The sequence below is a fragment of the Stegastes partitus genome, unplaced genomic scaffold, assembly GCF_000690725.1.
Source record: "Stegastes partitus isolate 25-593 unplaced genomic scaffold, Stegastes_partitus-1.0.2 Scaffold458, whole genome shotgun sequence".
NCBI lineage: Eukaryota > Metazoa > Chordata > Actinopteri > Pomacentridae > Stegastes > Stegastes partitus.
The window spans coordinates 79988-91282 of NW_007578189.1; the positions used below are offsets into that span (position 1 = coordinate 79988).

Consider the following 11295-nt stretch of genomic DNA (forward strand, 5'->3'; position numbering starts at 1 on the left):
GTTGTCAACGGTTTTGGCTGCAAGCTGTCAATCACGGACACGGAGGGTGTCTTCTTCCTGAAGGGGGCGGGGCCAGCGGCAGGTACTGAAACAGCCCAGTTACACAGTCATGAGGAAAGTAACCAACTTTGTGGTATTTTGTGCTGAAAATTTTAAAGAAATATTCTGGGGACATGTGAGATTTTCATTAATTTGCTTTAAAAGAAAAAGGGGGCGCAATATGAGTTTTACTTCCTGAAGGGGGCGGAGTCAGCAGCAGCTCAGCGACTTTTATAGCTATAGTCACTAAAACAGTCCATTCAGAACAAGACTAAACCAAGAGTTACACACTTTTGGTGAAATTAACCACCTTTGTGGTATTTTGTGCTGAAAAATGTAAAAATATAAATTCTGGGGATGTGAGATTTTTAATTATTTTTCTAAAACGGGGCACAATGAGGGACCTTTAAGGAATGGAGGCGGTCAGTCCTGGCCACTGCTACACTACAACAGCCTTGCATCAACGAGCTCCACACAGGGACTTTAATTGGTGTCATTTATCCCTGACAAATCAATACCGAACCGGCTGGTCTCCAGACGCTGCTCCAGTCAAAACCTAACGTGTGCTTCTGAAGCTTCTTCTGCTTTCAGACTCGACGCACAACTAAGATATTACAGCACATATGCATGCATTGTTTTATCGGTTTTCCGCTACAAAAGCAAGGCAGGTTGGCGACTAGTGTTTTTATTTATTTTTTCTGACATCTTGCATGTATAGTATAAAACGATGTTGTCACGGTCTTGGGGTTAAGTTGTGAGAGAAGCAGCTGGAGACGCCGGCTTTAAAGCCGCATCGGAGGCAGCAGTTCCTCTAAATTCCACCGGTGGCTCGGTTGTAGGCGCAGGGCTTCGCCAAGGACGATCTGCCTTTAACAACCACCGACTCAGAGGAAGCTCCTTCCTCTGAGTGTGGAGGTGGATGGAGTGGGAGGGAGAGCACAGCTGAAGCTAGTAGGATGTGTGTCCTCATGAGATGCTCCGGTAAAGTTCATGAACGGCGTGAAAGGCCACTGAGCTACTTGGAGACGCATCCACACAGAGTGATGAGGGAGAAAAGAAATCAACACAAACCCACGTCTACACAACTCAATGAAAAGGAGACGGACGCGTGAGGTGTGCATCAGCCGACCATCGGTAACAACAGCCGGGCGGGCGGGCGGAGGGGTACCGAGAAGGCAGGAGGTTTTATAAAGAGGGCTGGAGGGGTTACAAAACAAAAAGAATATAGCCATCAATTGTACATGAGAGAAAATGTTAATAAATAAATTATAAGTTACAAATCTGTTGAAAACTATGATCTGAGGATGAAAAAGTTCTGTCTCATCAGTCCTTTCTGCTCGTGGACCTGAGAATCAGCCCACTCGAGTCTGAACCGCTGGAGCTCCCTGGTTCTGGACTGTTTTATCTCCCTGCAGTCCAGTTACGTGGACCCCCTTTTTTTCTTTTTCTCCATCCACATCTCCGGAACCAAGCTGGGTCAGCCCCATGTGACGGTGGATCCCTCCCCCGGCCCGAGTCCTCTCGCCGGGGAACACGAAGGGGGCAGCGGATTTAATACTCATATGAATTTTATAGTTGTCGTAGCATAGGTAGGCCGACTCTGAAAGCAGTGCTGTCTTCAAATAAAAAAGTGGATAAACAAAATAGCCACTCCAATGTTGAGCAGAATCACCATGACAACCAGGATGGAGCTGTAGGCCTGCGTGGGAGAACGAGAGAAAAGGGAAAGTGTCAATAATGAGCACACACAGACACACAAAGCCTCGCACACTCCAGGCTGTTTTCATACATAAAGTACATTCAGTCGGCAACAATGCCAACAAACACACACCCGGCCGCTCATATTCATCAGGTTCCCCTTTAAAGCCGCGACTTGTTTACGTGTCCGTGAACATGATGCAGGATTCTTTACAACACAGGCGTCGATAACTCTCTCTCTTTTTTTTCCTTTTTTGAAGCCTTTTCGCACTTTTTACATCACATTCATCAAGTCTGTGCTCGTCATTGTGTAACAGCCGTCCCACCGTCGCCGGGTGGATCCTGTCGCTTCACCACCAGGAGGATGGTTCACCGTTAACCAAAATAAAAAAAATTACAGATACACTTAAACGCATTTATCAGAGCCAGAAACTGCAAAAACACAAAGAATCGTGTGATTTTTATAGTTCTGAGCGTCGTTGAAATTGTCATTTGAGATGCACCGTTCCACTGGAAAACTTCAAATCATCAAATTTGTTTAAATTGAAATGTCTCTTTTGAAAAAATTGTCTAAAATAAATTATTTGCATTCATCGCATTTTATAAAAAACTAAAAAATTCTGCAATCCTCGGTGCAAACGTCAAGTCATTGGTGATGCAGCTGCAACCAACAGTCATCTGATAAAAATTCTGCGACTTTTTTTTTAGATAAACTGCAGCCTGTGTTTACACAGAGACAAAGATGGAAACAAATTAAACATGTAAGTAGTAAACATTTATTTTTCTAGTGTTGGTGACACCTGTGGGCACTCAGAAAAATGTTGTACATGTTGATTCTATTTTTTTATATTTTTGTCAAAAAAAAGAAACAACTTTTAATTTTTTATTTTTTTCCAGATTTGTGGCATTTTAACTGTGTCACACACAATCTACATATTTTTAAGTTCCCTCTACGTCTAGTCATGGTTGTGTGTTTCCATGGAGGTGCAGGACTTCATGTTGCAGTGAAACAAAGCCTGACAGGAGCCACACACTCCTCGAACCTCCAAATTTAATGTCGTCTAACTGCATGGTCCAAAATCCCAAGTTTTAAGTTTGTTCATATAAAAAAGTTGGCACCATTTTATTTTTTGCACTCAAAGTATTAAAAGCACTCAGTTGCATAAAGTATTTTATTCTACTATGTTATTAAAGTGATGATGCTTTAACCTGCTGGACTCCAAAACCCACCAACATGAGAGTTTTAAAATCACAATATTTTATTAAAATCACTTCAGTCTACAGAACTCTTCCAAAGTTTTAAAATTATTCCATAAAAAAACAAGAATTCTGTGTTCCTCTGCACGACTATGAAGTCGTGACTGACTTGTGACCAACAGTCAAAAATTCTGTTTTCGGCTGAACTTCTGGCGGCGTTTCCAGAGAAAACAGAGGAAACGAGAAGAGCGACTGAAAAGAAAATCAAACAACAGAAAAATAAAATGTGACTAAACAGAAACTGCTTCGGGCACTAAGAGTTTAATATAAAATTCCCATTTTTACCTCTGGGCAGTGATTAATGATGATGGCTTTAATGCTGCTAATATTCATGACTTTGGAGAGTTTTATAAGTTAGTTTCTGTTGGATATATAAAGAAAAGTCACATCTTTTTCTACATATTGGATGACGAATCTTGAACAGAATGCGTCTATTTCTTTACAAACAGTGAGTGTAAGTGAGTTCAAATAGCACCTTACCAGCATCACAATAAATACCTACGTCAAAGACGAGCGTAATTAGTTAAACAATAAGAACAAATGAGGGCAGAAAGCTTTGTTTTGTCACCCTGATTTATTCACTCTGAACCAGAGAGCTGCAGCCAGAACCAGCGGTTGTTTTTGTTGGTAATCGTGCAGCGGAGCTTTACAATAGTCTGGACGTGAGGAGACCAAACAATGGATGATTTGTTCAAGCTGTTGGAAAGATAAGAAGGCACGTAGTTTGGCAGCGTCTCTTAGCGGAAAATAAGTGACAACTGGGAGTCAAACGAGACCCAAAGGTTTCTGGAGAACAACCAGGGGAGTCGTTTTTCATCCGACTGAGTCACATTTAAAAGTCTCCACGGCGCGTCACGTTTGTTTATGCAAACACCGGACGGCACGACTTCGACACATCCTCGATGATGAACCCAGGGTCTATTTCAGGTCTTAGATCATTAGACCTATGCGACCCGGTCAGGGGTGATCAATTCCCGGCTTGTGTCCAAACGGACCTTTTCTGCAGCTTCAATTATGCGATCGGCGCGTCTTCTTTCCTGCAACCGTCTGATACCGAGAATCCGATGCCCTGAAGTAGAACTCATCTTTACATCCCTGTACTAGTTCAAGGTACCTGGCTTAAGACATCTTCGCTATCAAACTACCCAACAGAACCACTGCTTTAAACTAGGGATGCACGATATTAAAGTTTCTGGCCGATACCGATATCCGATATGAAGATTTCTGATATCGGCAATAACCAATACTACCGATGTCGATATTCAATTTTTGCTCACACCAATAAATGAGTATCAGTAAGCACTGTGAGAACGTGAAAACTTTTCAAAAGAAGCCCAAATGAGACCACATAGTCTTCTTTATTACGTAACCAAAGTAAAACACATTTAAACATATTTAACATTCAAGTCCAGGATCATTTAATTAAAACATCTGTGAAACAGCAGCAATATCAAATGTAGAGACGAAGGCGCTAACGTTAGACAATCATCGGTCCAGTACTGATATATTGGAAAAAACCCTAATATCGGCTGATACCGATGTGGTCGCTGATATATTGTTCATCCCTATAAAACCGCCTGATGTCAGAGTCAGAGCGTGGAACAACATGGGGAAAGAACGTCCAATACATTTGAGCTTTTTACCAAATGAGTTCACACGATGCTAATCAAGCCTATTAGCAGCAGGTACATCGCTCTGTGTTCTAAGGAGTTCTAAAGCTGGTTTCTGTATCAACATCGCCACGTTGGTGCATTAGTAGTAATGTATTTTACCTCCAATGTTTGGTTTGCCAGAGCTGAAGAGCAACAGAACCTCCTCCATCTATCAGAGTGGGTGGAAATATTGACATGTTTCGGCCAAATTTGCACCGTCATGCAACTGGTTTGTATTATTCTATCAAAGCAGGGTTGCACCATTGAAGTCTATATGTACACAGCAACGAGCCGGACTCTAGCTACATTATTTCTCAAGTTATGGCCCTTCAAACACTGATCCACAGCATGATACTGCCACCACCGTGCTTCACAATAATCAACATAAACGCACCGTCTTTAAGAATTTTTAACTTAAAAATGAATATGAGGCCAGATGTGACATGTTTGACTTAATCAATATTCACCACTTTTAAAAAGAAACCCCGTGAAACTGAAGATGGTCAGACGTGGAGCATCTGAGGCAGAATGACCCAATTGCTCATTTTTGGATTTGCAGAGAATTAATGAGGGTTTGTTCGTCTTTAAATTCAGTCTATGCTCACAAATCATCATTAAAAACTACAAAGTGAAATGCAGTTTTGACTAGAAGGACTCAGCAGCTTTGTCTCATCTCATAACGCTGTCTTTCACTTTGCATGTGAAGATAAACAACACGGTCTTTGCGTTGATCTAACAAGGAAGTCCACCTTCTCTGATGGAGGGGGGGAGGAGGTGGAAGGTCAGCGGCCACGAAGCTGTGGGAGGTGGTGAAGGTGGGGGAGGAAGATGTCTTGCTCAATGACACTTCAGCAGATGCTGGCTGACAAGCCGGGTCGTGCGGGTGAAGGCCAGTCTCTCCGACCACCTGTCCGCTCACTGAGCTGACATCACAGGAGTTTTAATAGAGGATTCACCGAAAGGAGGCGGCGGAAGAAGACCTCCAGTTTTAATTAAGACTACCCCCTGAAATAGTCTGAACGACGGCAGCGGTGGGAGAAGGGAAAATGGGACTCGGTGTAACACTACGCCGGGTTATTAAGCCGCATCGGTGCTACATTGTTGTAAATGAATCCGTCCAGAGCGGCTGCTAACGAGGTTTCTGCTGATCAACATGCTGATAGGCTTATCGCAGATCTGTGTCATAGATGATTAGCAGACCACAGGTGGATGCACTCGTCTCATCCACCTCTGTTCAGAGAGAGATTCTCTGCTTTTTGGTGACTCTGCACACACATCGTCGCCCAGCGTCTCCCTTTTTAACAGTGGGTTTTTGTTGATTACGGGCTAATTAGATTATTCTTCGGTCTAATTATTTCATTTGAGCCGCAGAATAATCACTCGCGATTACGCTTTTCAATTAGGAAATTTACGCGGAAACCATCAGATCTGTTCGAGGGACGGACGGATGTGGTGGAGGACGTTGTTTTCTTGATGCTTTTCTAGTATCTGTATGTTGAATCTGAAGCGACAACTTGTTGTTTTCATGCTTCAGTTTTTGCACATTAAACAAACAAGACGTGACGTATTAATTAGTGAGCTTCAGAGGTGCTGATGGGGAGAAAAGCTTATCTTTGGTCAGAGTCAGATTAGCGGTTTCCTCCAGTTTCTAGTCTTCACGCTGAGCTAATAATAAGATCTGCTTTTGGAACTCAAGGGAATAAATGTAGTTTTGTCTGCACACTGAAATAAGTCACTGTAAAGTCCAGTTAGTGTGTTTTGGAGGTGAAATCGGATGTAAATGCCACAAAAAGTTCAACGTATTTGGAGAAAATCCACAGTGTGGGATGTTGGGACACATGCAGCGTCAATATTAAAACCAGAACTGATGAAAAACAAAATGAGAAAGAAATATGATCAGAATGTTTCCTGCTTTCTTTTATAAATGTTGGAATTTATTTTGCACTTCATGTTTGTTTTATAGCAACAGCTTCCTGTGTTAATCTATGATACACTCTAAAAATATATATATATATTTTTTATTGGGTTACCATAATGTTTTTGAACAATTTACTGTTGTTTATAGATTTTCCCTATTTTGTTAAATTACAAAAAAGAACGAGTAAAATCACAGAAAAAAGTTGTAACTTAAATTTTTTTAAAAAGAGCAAAACTGTCAATAAATCAACAATCTGTATTTTTATTTGCTCTTTTACAATATTTGATGATAAACTAGTCTAATGTAGAGTTTTACTAAATTTAAATCAGCAAAAAATATTAATATTTAACAACATTTACTGCTATTTAAAATAAAAAAAATGTATATCAAGGAATGAAAAATGTGGAATTATTTCATAATGGTTATTTTACAGTTTATTCCTGTTTTGTTAACTTACAGATAAGAACGAACGAAACTACAATCAAGGAGAAAAAGTAATAATTTACAGATTGGCTGTAAAAAATGGTGGAAAATGTAAATTAGTATTTTTACAAATAGTAATTTTACAACATTTGGCTGTAAAGTTACAGACTTTGTATTGTATTTAAATCACCCAATATATATATATTTATATATTTAAGGATATTTAGATTGAAAAACTTCAGTAGTTATTTTACAGATTTTTTACAGATAACATTTATGACAAAAATAAAACAAAGAACCAAACAAAAAAAAGGGCTGTTGTTTTGCTGTTGTTTTTTTCCTGTTTTGTTAAAGTACAGATAATTTTATTCTTTATTATATATAATAATCTATCTATCTATCTATCTATCTATCTATCTATCTATCTATCTATCTATCTATCTATCTATCTATATATTGACAGTAAAATCAAAACTGCAGATAACATCAACATCATGTATTTTTACAAATAATAATTTGTTCTTTTCCAAAGTGTGCTCATAAAATGACAGATTTAATGTATTTAAATAAACTAAAAATAACATTATGTTGCAGATATTTGTTGTGTTTTTCATCATTTTTAAACCTTTTTTTTTTATGTTATAGTATTCAACTGATTTCTAACGTACCTGTTTTGGAGCCATAGTTATTTTTTTCTGTGTTTTTAGAGCTTATTTTTTAATGGCTGATTCAGAAATCTGTATTTTCTACCAATATTTCTTCATTTTTTTTGCACAGAGCTCCTTTAACTGTGGATCTAAATCATTTCCTGCCATATTCCACCAAACTCAGAGGTCCTGTGATAACATACGTCCAGCACGAATCAGCATTTCTACGATTTAGGGTCAATTTTTAAAAGCTTTTTTGCAAGGTTTTAGGTTTTTTGCACCTCTCTTTTGCTTTTTTTTCCACTGGAGCATTATGGAGGCTGCATCGGCAATTATATGAATGAAAGTTTGGGACAATTTAGGTGCAAATTCAGGCTCATGTCGTCCAAATCCATCAGAACAGCAGAATCTGGAGGGATTATTAGACGGATGCGAGGCTGCAACATCCTGCAGCAGAATCAACAGCTGTTATGACTGTAGGTGATTTTTTTAGTGACTAAAAACTTCCAGCTCACTGTTTAACTTCACTACAGTCTGTTTATTCTTAATCCTGCTGATGTGAACACACAAAGAGCCTCAAAGCCGTCAGAGGAAACACAGATCAGGTTCAATATGATCACTGTACAAACAAACCCCAATTTAGCCTTGTTTTAAAAAAGGAAGTTCAGCTTCATCTGTCCAGCAGCTGCAACAAACACCTTTAATCATCCGATGCTTCTTAACCTTCTGAAGTCAAACCTGAAGAGTTACGTTTTTTAGTTTTATTTTGCTTTAATGCTCCAGTAATTTGCTTCGTTAGGTTAACAAAGTGAAACTGTGAGTGTTTTCCGGCCGACCGTCTGGCTCCACCAACCACAGATTAACCGCCGTGTTCACTTATTTCACCTCCAGCAGCTGTTTTTAGCTGCGATAAAGCCGCCGCACTCAACCTGCCGACCACATTTAGTCCAACTGTAAACCAGAATCCAACAAGCAAATGAGTGCTTGTTTCCATTAAGTACAAATAATTTCAGGAGCTGGTTTAGCAAAAAACAGACCAACAAAATGGACTAAACAGGATGAAAACGAGGCTTTTCTCACTCGTCTAATCGTCTCCGCTGTCACAACTTTTCCTTTTCTGATAATTAGAGGCGCAGATCCAGAAACACAAAGTTGTGCAGCGCCTTCAACGCCAACAACAAAAACCCACAACAGGAGCCCCGAGCGAGTAACCTCGGTGTGCTTTCTGATCCTCATCTGAATTTTTTAAGCAAAATATCGCCAACACGGGCTTTTTATCATCTCAGGAAACACTGCGAGAGTGGAGCCATATCTCTCCCACGCAGATACCCGGAGAGCTGCTTTTATCATTTACAGGCTTCACAACGCTACTGTAAAGCTCTTTTTCTTTTGTGGACGACCCAAGAAAGCTTCGGATGAAACGCCGAGCGGCCGGAAAGCAGCAGCAGCAGCAGCAGCAGCCTGCACGGTGACCAGGACGATGGACATTCACCAGCTTTAAGCCTCCTCTGCTCTTAGGTTTCACTCATTACTCTGGTGGCCTGAGGGCATCTGTTGAAATTAACACCGCAAAAAAAAAAACGTCCAACATCCACAGTTTGAGCTACAAAACGATGAGGTTACACTGAGAAACCCTGGATGTATGGATAAAAGAGAGCTGGGAGGATTAGAAATACAATAAATGTATGTGTGGAGATACTGATGATCATAAACTATGAGGAAAAATCAGCAAAATAAAACAAACAAAAGCTTGAAATGTTTAATTTTTACGTGTAATAAACATAAAAAATTAAAAAATTTACAAAAAACGGACTCTTTAATGCCAAAGTGAAAAGATTTCTACTAAGTATTGTCAATTAATTGAAAATATAAAACAAAAGACAGATTGTTTATGTCCTATTTTACCAGTAATTTAATCAAAATAAAATGATGTCATATTTTGAGATACTGGTTTCCTGATTTTCATAAACTATAACACAAAATTATCAAAATAAAATAAAATAAATTAAAATATTTCACTTTAAGGTTAATAAATATAGAAAATTTACAAAAAAATTTTAAAAAAAGACTCTTTCATGTCAGAGGAAGTAATGCCAATGAATTAAAAATATGAAATATAAAAGACAATTTAACTATTGACTATTTTAATTTGCTGAAAATGAAATAATAATAATAATAATTAATAACTAATATTTTGCGATCGTGGATTTCTGATTTTAGACATTTTCATCACAATTAAACAAAAACAGACGTCATATATTACAGAACACATGACACCTGATCTCTCTGAATTAAATAATCTAAAAAAAAACATGTTTTATATTCTTATATATTATAACAAAATGTAATATTTATATCTAAATGTGTACAACAGAATAATAGTTTCCATTGCTGAACATTAGTACAAGTGCTAATTCAATCCAACTTTTTAATTGACGTTTTTAGGACATTTATCAATTGAAATTTTTTTTTTTTAAAGTTTAAATGTTAACAAAGACATAATATTTAAACCGAAACGTTAACAGGATGTTTGGAGAAGGTTATCAATCATTAACTTGTTATGTTCTCAGACTAAAATTCATAAAGCGTTTTTAAAAATGTGATCGAGCCCTCAGCTTTCTATAAAAGGAACATTTTGTAGTATTCTGTACTTATTTGCACTCTGTTTGTGTTGTGTTTGTATCCTTTGGTATGTGTATAGATTTATAGTTTTTTCTGTGAATAATGTCCATATCAAAATTCTGTATTTTTACAAACAGTGATTTGTTTTTACACGTGACAATAAAAAACTACTGTAAAATGACACTATTTATACTGTTATAAAAAAAGCTAAATATGACACTCTTGTAGAGATTGTTGCCATCATTTAAAAGGAAACTTCTGTTTATTAAAGACTGAAAAATCATTTTTCCTGCTTTGTTAAATTACTGATAGTTACGAATAAAATCACAGAAGAAACAGATTTATTTAAAAGTCGACTGTAAAAAGAGACCAGCGTGGTGCATAATGTAAATATTAAAACTCTATATTTATATTTTCCTTTTTTGTGTCCACTATATTAATATTAATGTCTCTGTATGTGCTGCACATGTAGAGACACGAACAACAGCGCTCACTTTGACTTTTATTTTGAAATATAATGCTGTGGTACATGAAAAGGAAGGAGGAACGTTTTCAGGGCAACATTCAGACAACGTTTTCTGAATGTTTATGCCTTATAGTCGAGATTATTTTACCCTGAAGAAGAACATTCAGCTTCCTGGTAAAAATTAACAATAAAAACTTTGTGAGAACTCTTTCAGAATAAAAGCGAATCTGGTTTCCTGTTGGAGCAGCGCAGCAGAAAAACAAACCTGATGGCAGCGAAGCAACATGTGAAACGTGTGTTTTCTCTCCGGTTTAATGTAATCTAATAATAAAAGTGTCATTTTTAGCCTCCCGGCGTGCTGCAGTTTTGATTTCCTGCTTTTATTGTGGCGAAGCTGCACCGGCGGCCCCCAGGAGAGCGGCTCTGCTGAGCTCCAGGTATTTTTAGTTTTCTTTAAAGAGCAATAAGCCGTCTGGCTCTCAACATGTCGACTCCGTCTTCCTCAGTTTGAAGGGCTGGAGTTCAACATCCAGGGCGGCTCAGCTGAATCCGTCCAGTCATCGATTATTCTAC

The 11295-nt window shown here is 38.3% G+C and overlaps 1 protein-coding gene across 1 annotated transcript in view; it reads right to left on the reverse strand.

Moving 5' to 3' along the window:
- Positions 1-1657: 1657 nt before the first annotated feature.
- Positions 1658-11295, reverse strand: part of jph3b (junctophilin 3b) — a 76219-nt gene continuing 66581 nt past the window's right edge. Inside the window, exon 6 of the mRNA XM_008286519.1 lies at positions 1658-1738. Coding sequence (XP_008284741.1) covers positions 1658-1738 — 81 coding nt within the window. The remainder of the gene's footprint in view (positions 1739-11295) is intronic.